Genomic DNA, 14,421 nt, shown 5'->3' with positions numbered 1-14,421 from the left:
TCTTCTTGTTTGATGGCAGATACTCCCTTCACCCTGGCCAAAAAGGCTAAAATGACCAAAGAAAAAGTGGAAAACAGTTAAACATGAGAGGTTTAGGACAAAGTTTGTGTTTTTTCCATTGTTTAAGCACTGCTTCCAGCCAAGAGTTATGCCATAAATCCCCTATAGCTGCAGAAGAGGCTAACATTGTTATCTTTTTACAAAAACCAGCTGAACATGAGAGGTTTTTGGACCAATTTTGTGTTCTCCATTCTTTAAGCACCGGTTTGAGCACCGTTTGAGCACCGGCACCGTTTCAAAAGTACCGATTTGGCACCGGTATCGGATAAAACCTAAACGATACCCATCCCTACTCATTACAGGTTCTAAAATGAGATACATCCTGAGATGAACAGCAGCACAGGATATTGCGTGATTGTTGCGGTTACCCTGTTTCATCCAAGTTCAGCTGTCCGACAGATGGCTTCAAATTTAATACTAGTACTGGTATACAGTGGAGTTCATGGTCTAGTCACTGATTGCGTAGTTCCTGTGGCAGCAAACAAGCCCAAATCATCACCTCTCCACCACCATGCATGTATGAGGTGTTTGTGTTGATATGCTGTGTTTGGTTTTCCCCAAATGTGGCGATGTGCATGTTAGGTTTGTAGCATAAACCTATTCGCTGGAACGTTGAAGACAATATAATTACACCGCAAAGCAAGACACGAAGTAGGCAAGTTCTTCCTGTTACTCGTGCACGGGAGAGAACCGGACAGAGCGCCGTCCCTTCGCTTGACCCCAGTTGCTCTCGTCCGTCCTCCCGTACCACTGCCCTTTTATTGAGGTTACATGAATATGCATAAGTTCACTAACATGTGACGTCTACATACACACAAAGAGTACCTTGCCTGTGTGTGTGTGTGTGTGTGTGTGTGTGTGTGTGTGTTTGTGGGGTACTGCTGATCAAAGGGTCATATAACATCCTTGGTCAGGAAGAGGGTAGACTAGACCCCCCCGGTGAGGAAGTCCAGCAGTTCATCTAAACAGAAAAGCACTTAGACTAGAACAAACGTAGCTACGGTAATCCTACCATAAAACAATAAGACAAGATGCAAACTTTTCCCATGCCCCCAAGATGCAGGTGTGCATTCCAGGAATGCACACCAAGCCTCTGTAGCCTGTTAAAGATCACACAACTTATCACTACACAATTGATTATACACCTCTTAGGATGAGACATTCTTTCAATCTACAAATGATTATATACTTCTAAGCATATATGAGTAAATGTTTCTAAGCATAAATGACAATCAACAATACAAACCTATCAGTGCATTTTGGCCAAACATCGTCACTTCGATCTCGTCTGTTCAAAGGACTTTGTTCTTGAAATCTTGTGGTTTGTTCAGATGCAAACCTAAGCTGTGCTACCATGTAGTTTTCAGAGAGAAGAGAAGTTTCTCTAAGAATTGCTCAGTTTGACCTTGGGGAGAATTTGGTGGGATGTCCACTCATGGCAAGAGAGGAACACATCTTGAATGTTTTTCAGTTGGGAATAATCTTTCTCACTATAAAACGATGGACTTGAAATTGTTTGTAAATGGCCTTATAGCCCCATTTGCTTCTCTAAGATCATTGCACTACATTTTTCCTCCTTGGCATTGTGTTGAATACTTCAGACGCACAAACCGAAAAACACCAAAAGTTTGCTTTCAAAGAGCTGCTCACACTTGCCTATGATCAGTTAATCAAGTGCATTTGATTGCGGCACCTCTCCATGTAGAAATGATTCCTATAGAAATTGTGAAATAAAGAATACGTGATGTAATTCATGTTTTGCAGGCCATCTGAAGTCGTATTTATCTGATTTTAAGACCTGTTAAGAACCAGATTATTTTTTATTATGTCGTGACATATAAAATCTTAGAACTCAAAGAGTTTGTTTTTCCTGTGATTGTTCATCATACAAATTTTTTTTAATCACTTTGTATTTGTTGCAGAGAAGAAATAAGTGACATGAAGATCAGAATCAGAATCAGAATCAGAATACTTTATTGATCCCTGGGGGAAATTATTTTTTGTTACAGTGCTCCATTTTAAACCAACATTAAGACAAGACAGACAATACGCTAACTAAGAATAGTACAATATATACATATATATACATACATACATACATACATAAGTCACTTATAAATAAATATTTGGAAAAGAAACATGTGTAGTTGTAGCAGCAAACAGTGTGTTAAGTGGATGCGTTGTACAGGGAGATGGCCACAGGCAGGAATGATTTCCTGTGTCGTTCAGTGGTGCTTTTCGGTAATCTCAGTCTCTCACTGAACGAGCTCCTGTGACTGACCAACATGTCATGGAGTGGGTGGGAGGTGTTATCCAACATTGTCTTTATCTTGGACAGCATCCGCCTCTCCGACACCACCTTGAGGGAGTCCAGCTCCATCCCCACAACATTGCTGGCCTTACGGATCAGTTTATTAAGTCTGTTGGCATCTGCGACCCTCAGCCTGCTCCCCCAGCATGCAACAGCATAGAGGATCGCACTGGCCACCACAGACTCATAGAAAATCCTCAGCATTTTCTGGCAGATGTTGAAGGACCTCAGTCCAAGATAATGTTAGTGTGACCTTTGTGTCCTTGGACGTGCGTTTGTGTGTCTGTGCGTGTGTGCCCCCTTGGCAAAGTCTAGTGCTGGACACGCCTACTGTAGCAGGGATTACCTCAAAGGTGACTTTGAGTACTTTGGCAGGCATTAATATGTCTGTCTGTGGAACAGCTATCCTGTACCAAAAACTCTTTACGGGTATATAGTTGACATCAAAACAAACCCCAGATGTATGTCCATCATGGCTTGAGTCACAAGGTGGTCTCTAGTTAGGTACTAAACATTGTTTATTTTTTGGTTGTTTGTTATAGATGTCTTTAGCACAGGGGCTGATACTTGCATTACTAGTAGCAGGAGTAGTTTTATATCCTCATGAGTGTTTTGAACTCTAGTTTAGGCCCTAGGCCTCAGTGTTGACTAATGTTGCTTCACAGTAGGAACAGCAATGGCTTCAAGCATCTCAGCTCTAACTTAATCACCAAGCATATTAGTCATCCAAAGAAATTTATTCAGATGTGAAAATACAATGACAAGACATTAACTCATGTTTAATGCTCATTTTGTGATGCAGATAGTTCATTTGATAGACAGTGTTATATAATTATAATACATCTTATAAGAGTTTTTTTCCTATGAGGCGGCAGGATATTGTAAAAAAATTTGGAAAATAATTTTAAAAATGTGCTTATTTTTTATCAGTAATTATTTTGTGTCAGTTAAAGTTTTGGGGTCACACCACAATCTTAAATTGCCTCAAAAGGCTACCATTTCATATGTTTCTGTAACAATCCTCAATCTGCTTTTCCACAAGTAATGAATCAGTCGTAGTCTGGGATCACACCGATTTTAGCTTTTTCTCCCTCATTCTTTATCACACAGCATAGTTATCAGTGTTGCTGCTGAATGAGAGAGAGAGAGCGAGAGCAGGCAAGTGCAGGCAGACTAACACTGTTATTGATGCTGTGGAACTTTCATTAGCACCTAAAGTAATGAAAGGGATAATGGACAGAAGGAAGTTGTTGGTTGTGTTTTTTTGTTGTTGTGTTTTTTTGTCTTTGTGTCTGCTTGAAGGGGAAAATTAGTTAACTATTTTTTCCCTCTTCTTTTGTAAAGTAATTTGTGCAGTAGAGAAACTTGACTCATTAAAACTTGGACTGTCAGGAGAGTGTCTCAAATCTCACAAGTTTAAGTCTTTTTGGATGCTCATGCTTCCTATGCAGTTTCTTGGTGGACAGCAGTAATATTTAGATGTTGGTGGACAGAAGTTATCCAGTGCACAATGCTAACTTCTTGACAAGATATTTCTTAGGGAACTCTGTGCACAGAACTGTGAGTGCAGTTTGAGTGCTGCTACTTAATGGAGATAAAGCTTTAGTACTTGACTTCTTTTATGCTTTCAAACTGAAAGTTTGAGTGAATTTCATTTTTGTGGGAAACGTTTCTGAAGAGTGGAGGCTAGCCATGGTTTTGGAATTGGATGTGTGTCCACACCCTTTGTCTTGAGCCATTTAGTATTAAAGTAAAGTGTGAAGAATGAAAGTAGGACAAAGTGGTAATCAGGCCAGTGTTTTGTGCACATGTGATGGATACAGTCATTAAAGGAGCTTCATGAAATTGATGCAAAACTCCACACCCCCAGGATCTTAAGGCGTTCTCTGATTAAATTTGTTGAATAGTTTGTGAGTTATTAAATTTGCTGACATTAAGGATGTCTCATCACAGAGAACAGACATTTATGGGAGCAGATTTTTTCACTCTCTCCTTTAGTTGTGATTAATGATCTTTTGAGTGGAGTAAATAAAATCCCAGAATATTCTCTCATTGTTGTCTGGGCAGCCTTCCAAGTGTTCAGGATACAGATTCAGTGTCCTTCAAAACTGTGGACAGTGATACATATGTTTGATGCTGTTATTTTACTGGAGTGTGTTTTGTATTGTTCGGAAAATTAGAGCAACAGTTAAATTCAATTTAAATGCATTACCAACTGAGGAGGGGCATATCACTGTTTAAAATGCTTTTGGGGGATTTATCCTGTTTTTTTTTTTACCACATGGGGATCCAGTACGGACTCTTTATGCCGGCGAGGCGTGATTGCGAATGTCGCTCAGGTGCATCTGTCTCCCCTGCAGCTGGCGCGCAGATCATGCCCCACCACAGACTCCTATGAGCAAGTGCTTAGGTGACAGTGGGAAGGAAAAACTGCCCTTTAACAGAAAGAAATGTCCAGCAGAACCAGGCTCAGGGAGTGGAGCCCATCTGCTGGAACCAGTTGGGGGTGAGGGGAGGAAGACAGGGCAAAGACACACTATGGAAGAGAGCCAGAGATTAATAATAACTAATAACTGAATACAGCGAGGTGTATAAACACATAGTGAGCGAAAAAGGTGACTGAAATAGACTGCAAACAGGGTGTAGCATCAGCAGACAGGGTGCCGCAGTCAACTTTAGTTGGAAGATGCTGACTTGTCTACAAACACTTGTTAACTACTACAGGGAGTGCAGAATTATTGTATATACATATACATATATACATATATATACATATACATATATATACATACATACACACACACACACACACATATATACAGGGAGTGCAGAATTATTAGGCAAATGAGTATTTTGTCCACATCATCCTCTTCATGCATGTTGTCTTACTCCAAGCTGTATAGGCTCGAAAGCCTACTACCAATTAAGCATATTAGGTGATGTGCATCTCTGTAATGAGAAGGGGTGTGGTCTAATGACATCAACACCCTATATCAGGTGTGCATAATTATTAGGCAACGTCCTTTCCTTTGGCAAAATGGGTCAAAAGAAGGACATGACAGGCTCAGAAAAGTCAAAAATAGTGAGATATCTTGCAGAGGGATGCAGCAGTCTCAAAATTGCAAAGCTTCTGAAGCGTGATCATCAAACAATCAAGCGTTTCATTCAAAATAGTCAACAGGGTCGCAAGAAGCGTGTGGAAAAACCAAGGCGCAAAATAACTGCCCATGAACTGAGAAAAGTCAAGCGTGCAGCTGCCAAGATGCCACTTGCCACCAGTTTGGCCATATTTCAGAGCTGCAACATCACTGGAGTGCCCAAAAGCACAAGGTGTGCAATACTCAGAGACATGGCCAAGGTAAGAAAGGCTGAAAGACGACCACCACTGAACAAGACACACAAGCTGAAACGTCAAGACTGGGCCAAGAAATATCTCAAGACTGATTTTTCTAAGGTTTTATGGACTGATGAAATGAGAGTGAGTCTTGATGGGCCAGAAGGATGGGCCCGTGGCTGGACTGGTAAAGGTCAGAGAGCTGGCAAGAAAGGGTATAAAAGAAGAAAAACTAATGAAATTGCCACCTTGTTCACCTGATCTGAACCCCATTGAGAACCTGTGGTCCATCATCAAATGTGAGATTTACAAGGAGGGAAAACGGTACACCTCTCTGAACAGTGTCTGGGAGGCCGTGGTTGCTGCTGCACGCAATGTTGATGGTGAACAGATCAAAACACTGACAGAATCCATGGATGGCAGGCTTTTGAGTGTCCTTGCAAAGAAAGGTGGCTATATTGGTCGCTGATTTGTTTTTGTTTTGTTTTTGAATGTCAGAAATGTATATTTGTGAATGTGGAGATGTTATATTGGTTTCACTGGTGAAAATAAATGATTGAAATGGGTATATATTTGTTTTTTGTTAAGTTGCCTAATAATTATGCACAGTAATAGTCACCTGCACACACAGATATCCCCCTAAAATAGCTAAAACTAAAAACAAACTAAAAACTACTTCCAAAAACATTCAGCTTTGATATTAATGAGTTTTTGGGTTCATTGAGAACATGGTTGTTGTTCAATAATAAAATTATTCCTCAAAAATACAACTTGCCTAATAATTCTGCACTCCCTGTATTTATGCATACAAATAACCAAACATCAAGGCAAGCTGTGTAGCCACACAATGCACAATTGCATCAAACTGACATTGAGGTATGTCAACTAAAGTTGCTGCCTGAACAAAAATAAAATGAAACACTGAAAGTAATAACTTTTATAAGAAATAAATAAAAACTAGTAGGCCCAAGTCCCATACAATCTCAAAATGGCTCAACAAAACATGGTTCCTGCAACCTCTCAAAGGTTTTTAGCCAAAAACACCAGCCTATTGACATGATCAGGCTTCAGGGATGCACGCAGGCAGTTGACAACATTTCCACCAGTGCTGAAGGCCCTTTCTGATGAGGCACTTGTGGCTGGGATGCAAAGATATTTCTTTGCCAGGATGGAGAGTCGTGGGAAGTCGTGCATCATATTCAGTAGGAATTAGGCCTACTCACCTATGGCCAAATGGGTTCTTTTTTGGGTTCATTGAGAACATGGTTGTTGTTCAATAATAAAATTATTCCTCAAAAATACAACTTGCCTAATAATTCTGCACTCCCTGTAGCCGAGCAGGAGTAAAACTTGGAAGTAGTGCAATTGAGACCAGAAATGGAGAACATCCGCCTTCAAAGTAAAAGTTGCATGTATTACTGTAGCCAACAACTTTTTAGAGATTTTACTTTGAAGGTAGACGGTCTCCATTTCTGGTTGTTATCGTACTTTTCATACTTTCACTACTGGTGAAAGAGTAATTTAGGAGTGCTTGCAGACAAGTCTTCATCTTCCACAAAAACTCTGAGCAACCACAGCAATCTGCTTGCAAATAAAGTATTTGCAAAGAGGTTTTCAGTCCAGCACTGTGTTGCTCTTTGTGAATGCCATCATTCCAGCAACGACTCATGAACTAGTTGTGGGAATACTCAAAAAGATCTAAGTGGCAACCATGATAAGAATTTGGGGAATTTCTATTTGTTTGCTCTCTTATACCAAATGTTATCAATTCCGCTGACTCCACCCACAACTATAAGTGCAAGTGGTCAATTCAGCTGCATCTCATAGGGTACACAGCACCATCCCTTACCAAAGCGATGCACCACCCATCACAGGAAGATCCTCACACATTGATGTTGTGTTTTGTATTTTAAAGTATTACATCGTGGTATGTTGTATATTGTGAATGCACTATTACAATATTCATAGTTCAGTATTTATGAGATTGTGCCTTCTGTAAAGCAGTATGTATGATGAGTAAACAAAGATCAATAGCTACATTAAAAAACTAAAAGCGAGAAAGAATATTTTATTTAATCTCTATTTGACGTAGTTGTCTCCTCATTTTTAGTGTTGCTCTATTGCGTGCCTTTATCATCATCCTTAAGCAATATTACATCAGTCAAAGAGTCTGAAAGCTGAAATATAGGCAAGATTTAAAGTAAATATTAATAGATCGATGAAAAAGCTCAAAGTGGGCAGGAAGAGAAAGTATGCATGTGCTGAAGGATGAGCAACTGTTGTCAATCTTTACAAGGTCAAGAAAGGATTTGAAGGAATATTCATGTTATGGAAAAGAGATATAAGTTAAGTGTCTTTTGTTTTGGTTTTTGGCTATTTGACTTTAGCCCAAATTTGGCAGTTTCTCTGCTGGATGTGAGTGTTGAGGCTTACTGATCAAACAGTGGTGATGCTGTTTTACTAATTTTGTTCATTTGTTTGTTTCGCTTCCTCACAGTGTACCCAGACCTTTGTAACATCAGCCTGGCAGCTGTGGGTGATGTACAGAAGCATCAAGACCGCATTGCATTCTGGGATGATGTATATGGCTTTAACATGACATGCATGAAGAAGGCTGTGGTGCCAGAGGCTGTGGTGGAAGTGTTGAAAGCAGACACACTCATCTCTGAACCTACAGTCATACAGGTAAACATTCAACCTTCTGTGTAGCTCCTTTGCAAATCCAGTGGCAAGGCTGATATTTAAAAGTAAAAGTAATGTCCTTTACCAAATAAAATGACAATACAACCTGAATGGTTGGCTTGTCTCTGTATTTATTTGGGGTTGTTTTTGGCTGGACACACAGTAGATAATTAAACGTGACTTGTCAACCAAAATAACTACTAGAAACTTTTTGTCTCTTTAAGTTAAACTCTATTTTTTCTCTTTATCTGACTTTGCACAGATATTTTTGATCAAGCTTACAACTTTGACTTTTTTTATTGTTCTGCCTTATTTGTGTTGCAGTGATTAGAGATCAGATATTCAATTTTGTCTTCGTTTGATGACACGAACAAGTAAAAATGTTCTGCAGCAATACACCTGTACACACAAATGGGAGAAATAGAGTCTTCAGGGCTCAGGCAGTTAAAAAATCGACAGAGAACGAGAGCTGCAGTTAGCTGTATAGAGAGATAGGGCCTTATAGCTTGTGTGTGTATGTGCATGTGTGTGTGTGGTGATGCTGTAGAGCTGGGTGATTGATCTGTCTAATCCTTGTTTAAGTTCTTCTTAAGGAAACTTCATTACTCTCAGCACACTGAGGACAGAGTAGTTTTAGCTGTGCTGGTGGGAGAGTGGTATACAGAGAATATGCAGATAAAGACACAAGGAGTCTCATATCTAAGAACACCTTTTGTGGATATATCTCAGAAGGATTGCTCTTTCCTCTTTTCTCTAATACCTTTTATATGTGGGATTTTTTTTTGCCAGTTGGCCTGTTTGCTAAGTACCGTGTCCTCCACCCATCTCAGAATGTGATGAATGAGGGTAGAACTTGATGTAATGGAATTTGAAACCTCTAATCGATAGTTTCTCCCCTCCAGTGACAAATAGACAGCCCCTCTGCCCAAATTACAAGGACTCCCATCTATTGCCTCCCTTTGATACGATCCAATAACATTCCATTAAAGCTGGCTGCTACTCCGGAAAATTGAGAGCCCTTTCATGGAATTATATATTCCAGCTAAGCAGATAAGTTTTTTTTTACTCACAGTGAGAAGAGATAGCAATGTTCAATCTGAGCAATGTTTAATTTGCTCCCTTTAAACCTGCCTTATGTTATGCAGTTGTTTCCAATCATAAATAGCTTAAGAAGTCATTTTGCTCCTTGGTATTCCAAATTGTTTCTTAAGAAAAGCACAATGTTTGCTACATACAATAGGGGAAATCATTATTCGATTCCCTGCTAAATTTGTAAGTTTGCTCATTTACAAAGAAATTAACAGTCTCTCTAATTTTTATGATAGTTTAATTTTAATAGAGAGAGGGAGAAAAAATGCAAACAACATAAACAAACAAACAAATCAAAAAACACATTACATAAAAGTTACTACCCAGCCAGAATTCTGGCTTCCACAGATTGGCTGTGTACCCAAAGGTTACAATTAATCACTTAACTACAGATACTACAGATCTCAACTCGTATGCTTAAAGCACTGTCCACAGTTTCTTCCATGCCAACATCTCCACCACCATTGCCAAGAACACAGAGCTGTCAAAGGGCCAGGGACAAGGTTGTAGAGCTACACTAGGCTGGAATGGGCTACAAGACTATCAGCAAGAAGCTTGATTAGACAAATATTGGTGCAGCCTTTTGGAAATAGAAGAAATATAAACAATTTCAGTCTCCCTGCCTCATGGCGTGAGGATGATCATGAGAAAGGTGATGGATCAGCTCAGAACTACACGGGAGAAGTTTGTTGATGATCTGAAGGCAGTTGAGACCACAGGCACCAACTACACCATCAGAAACACTACACTGTAATGGATTGTAATCTTGCAGCGTCTGCAAGGTCCTTCTGCTCAAGAAGGCACATGTACAGGCCTGTCTCAAGTTTGTCAGTGAATATCTAGATGAGTCATAGAAGGCTTGTGAGACAGTGCTGTGATCACAGGAAACCAAAATCAAGCTCTTTGGCAGGAACTTGACCCGCTAAGTTTAGAGGGAGAGAAATGTACGACCCAAAGAACACTATCCCCAAAGTCAAGCATGGAGGTGGAAACATTATGTCATGGGGATGTTTTTCTGCTAAGGATACAGGATTACTTCACTGCCAATAGATGGGACCATGTCTTGGAAGAGAACCTCCTTTCCACAGCCTAAACAGTGCTGATTGGTCTTCCGGTGTGATAATGACCCAAAACATACTGCCAAGGCAACAAAGGAGTTGTTAAAGAAGAAGCACATCCAGGCCATGGAGTGGCCTAGCCAGTCTCCAGACCTCAGTCCTGTAGAAAATCTGGAGAAGGAACTGAAACTTCAAGTTGCCAAGTGGCAGCCAAGATATTCTGCCTCTCTCATTTCTTTTTGAGAGAGCAAACTTACAAATTGAGCAGAAGACCAAATAATTATTTTCCCCACTATAGCAGTACAACTTGTTGGGTCTGCGCTTCCACAGGCCCCGCTGGTTTAGAAACTTATTCCCGTTAACAAAGCAAGGAAGCAAGACGAACAGCTTTAACTGGTTTTTACTTGCTAGCAAGGGAGGCTGGTTGGAACCAGGCTCTTGGAGCTAACCGCTCCTCACCTGTCTCCTAGCCAACTTCAAATAAACAGCCTTCCTTGCAGCCTTTTATTCTGAGAACACAAGCATTACTAAACAACAAAACAGAACCCTCACATAGGATGTCCCATAATAAAACACTATAGCCTCCCCCACCAGCAGACTGGCTGGGGAGGTGGTCAGAAACAAAGGAATGTCTTTGATCCTACAGTTTGAACCAAGACTTACAAATTTAAGTACAATAATGGCAACATTTAACAATTTGACTCCAACACAACTGTATTCCTCCACTACCAGTAAGATTCTATCCAAAATCACTCTATATTTAAATCTATATTTTACTTTTTAGTCTGATCTAATTCTAGTATCTGAGTGATGAATGTAAAAACAATATCCTCTATTTTTGAGTCCTCGCAATCGCTAAAATGAACAAAGAGAAGTGTTCTTGGCATGTACTCAATTTTCTGCTTTTGGCTCTCAGCTTCCAGTTACTACTGAAAGCTGTAGTAAGTAAATTGTCACAGCCCTAATTAGTCACCATAACTGTTATAAAGTAACATGATTCATTTAACTGATCTGGGTGCTCAGTGGGAGAGTGTATCTAATTAGAGTTGCTATATAAATAATGTCGGATGATTGTCAGAATGCTGTAGAGGAAAGTCATTTTTCCCACCCTTGACAGGATAATAGACAGGTGCAGGATATGATTTAGGAATCATTTCCTCTTTTGTGACAATTGTAGGCGATAGTACCCTTTAAAGCGCCCTTTAACTGAGCTGCAGTCAGCTATTTGTCTCCAGTAGGGAGACATTTTTTGTTTTTTTCGGCCAGCTCGAGTTAGTCAAAATATAATTACTTTCCAACTTTTTCCTAAGCATATATTTGCATGAGATTCCTAACAGAAATGCAATTTATTTAAAAAAATCACCATTTATAGTGAGTGAAATCATAGCTTTGTACCAAAAAAACAGTGATGGCAGGAAAATATGCCAGTTTTCAATTTGCCAGGCAGTACCTGAACAAAGCACTGATGCTAACATGTTCGCATTGACTTCTAAAACACAACATAGATTAACAAAGGCATCATGTACAGCACATTTAATTTTCTCAGTAAACAATTCTGTGTACAGGTATGTTATTTCCAACATGTCAGCATTGGTTCTTTCAGACATAGTGACAATAGAGAACTACTGGGGAGATTTTGTAAGATAGCCACACTATTATAAGAAATCTCTACTCGCCCAAACTTGGTGAAGAGCTTTGATTTGACCAACTCTGCTGTTATGAACAAACAAACTCTGTCACAGACTCTATGTAAAATTCAAAAGCAAAGTATACCAACAAGTTTTTTCTGTTATTCTTTGAATTACTTCACAGTTCACACTGTCATTATTATTATTAATCTTTTTTTAAATGCAGTTTTGCCTTTTCCCTACAGACAATTGACTGTAACAGAGTGTGTCTGTCTGAGCTGGAGTTTTCATCAGATTTCCACTTGAAGATAACAAACACCACAGACTGCACGGTAAGTCAGATATATACGTACTGGCTTTTGTTCATTTGTAGTCTGTCCACATGCTACACAAAAAGCCCCTGAAACAACATTGTACATCTGCAACCATTTATCAGAAATACTGCGTGAAAGGAACAAGGTGGTACAAACAGAAGAGATATCTGTCAGCACGTGCTGATATATTATGTCTCTGTATTGTCTCTCAGTTGGATGTTGAATAGAGTTTCAGCTTGAATTGGAGACACCAGGCTAATGTGATTTTGTATTGCATGCCATACAACATAGTCAGTGTACATGGCCTGCTTTGCTTTCCATGTCATACATAATTAATTATTTCATCACCCACAAATACTTTGTGGGTTAAAAACACGTAAGCACATATTAAAAGAAAGGATTTCAAAGCTAATCCAGCCTTGTTAACTGGTAATATTCAAACCACATTCGTGCATGTCCTTCCAAAAGTTTGTTCAACCTGTTAATTTTATTTATTTTTAGCACTCAAAGCACATGTGGAATGATGAGAACAACTGTAGTCCTGTGTGAGGCATTATCTGACTCCTAGTTGAACCTGTGAGTAGGTCAGCTTGACCAAAAACTTCAGTACAAAATTGAAGTGCATGGCACCAAAGCATGAAGAATGCTTTATGAGTCCATTTGGACTGGCTCTGGCAGCCACCATCAGCCCCTCCAGTCATGCCACCCAATTCCATGAACTTCCTACAGCATCACAGACACATTTCTCTCTGCAACACCAATAATAACCACCCAGCTAAAGAAGAGCCTCACTACTGTGGGCTTGGAGAGAAGTGATTTGTCCATAACAAGGCCTATTGTGTTGAAGCAGCTTTGTACTATGCTGCAGTGTTACCGCACTGGTGTATGGGTTTAATGGATAATCAATAGGTGGTTATTATCTGGCTTGTGCTCCCTGGGTAAGGCTGGTGGATTTAATGGGATTTGTAAACATCCTTTCATTTTTCCTGTCTTCTCTGCTCTGTAATTGAAAACATCCCGTTTCTATTTCTGGATTGTAAGTCCAGTCATGTTAGAGGTAACAGATGATAGGATCATACATTACGGAAGTGGTTTTTCAGTTTATTGTTATTTTTTGGCAATACTTTGTCCTGCTTTCTTCCTGTTGTTTCACATGTCTTATTATTCTCGGTTGCTGTGATGTATGTAGGAGGACAGATACTGTATGTGTGTGTACGTCTGATGTGTACAATTTATCGTTCAGTCATGCTTGTTTCATGTAGGGTTGTTTTGGTTTTTTTGCATTTATAATGCAAGTACTCTAAGTGTCACTCGTGTAAATTGTAAATACCTGCCTTGAGTATCCAGCCTGCTTGTCTCAGGATTTACAGACGGACTGTTGCCCTGTGGGAGTAGAATGTTGTTACCATAAAGACACTGACCTGTAGTCAGTATTGGCCACAGCTCCTCAGTAGTAGTTAAGATTGGGGTGTGTGAAGGGTAAACTGCTCCTGGACCAGTGCTCAGGGATTGGTGAGGGAGAGCTGCTTCTCCTGTCCTGTGATGGAGCGCCTGCTTTTGTTCTCCTGTCGACAGTCCATTCATCAGCTCAGCCTGCCTAACCTTGCATTAAATGAACAGCACAACCCCTGCGTCTGCGCCGCTCACGCACAAGACAAATCCTTTCACTCTTGCTGTTTTTTCCCAGTCCCTTTTTCCTTTCCTCCCTCTTGAATTCCACACACTTTGCACCCTGTTTACATGCAAACGTTGAAATCTACCTGCTGCATACAAACTATATGTGCTGAAATTTTCATTAAAACTCTGACTGGTCTGGCATCTGTATCTTTTTTTTTGGCTTAACCCTCTAAAGCATTGCTGCCATCATGATCCATTTACCTAAACTGTAGAGTGAGTAGCAAAATATCTCACCCCCTCTCCTAAGGGTGGAAAAGATGAATGCTGA

The 14,421-nt window shown here is 39.9% G+C and overlaps 1 protein-coding gene across 1 annotated transcript in view; it reads left to right on the top strand.

Moving 5' to 3' along the window:
* Positions 1–14,421, top strand: part of prmt3 (protein arginine methyltransferase 3) — a 62,837-nt gene that overhangs the window by 32,186 nt on the left and 16,230 nt on the right. The window contains exons 12-13 of the mRNA XM_085276014.1: positions 8,203–8,390; positions 12,408–12,494. Of these exons, the coding sequence (XP_085132140.1) occupies positions 8,203–8,390; positions 12,408–12,494 (275 nt within the window). The remainder of the gene's footprint in view (positions 1–8,202; positions 8,391–12,407; positions 12,495–14,421) is intronic.

The sequence above is a fragment of the Mchenga conophoros genome, linkage group LG1 (genome assembly GCF_057382185.1).
Source record: "Mchenga conophoros isolate Kocher_MC1m ecotype Shallow Benthic linkage group LG1, M_conophoros_male_GT1.1, whole genome shotgun sequence".
NCBI classification, from domain to species: Eukaryota; Metazoa; Chordata; class Actinopteri; order Cichliformes; family Cichlidae; genus Mchenga; species Mchenga conophoros.
This window is presented reverse-complemented; position numbering and strand designations above follow the sequence as displayed.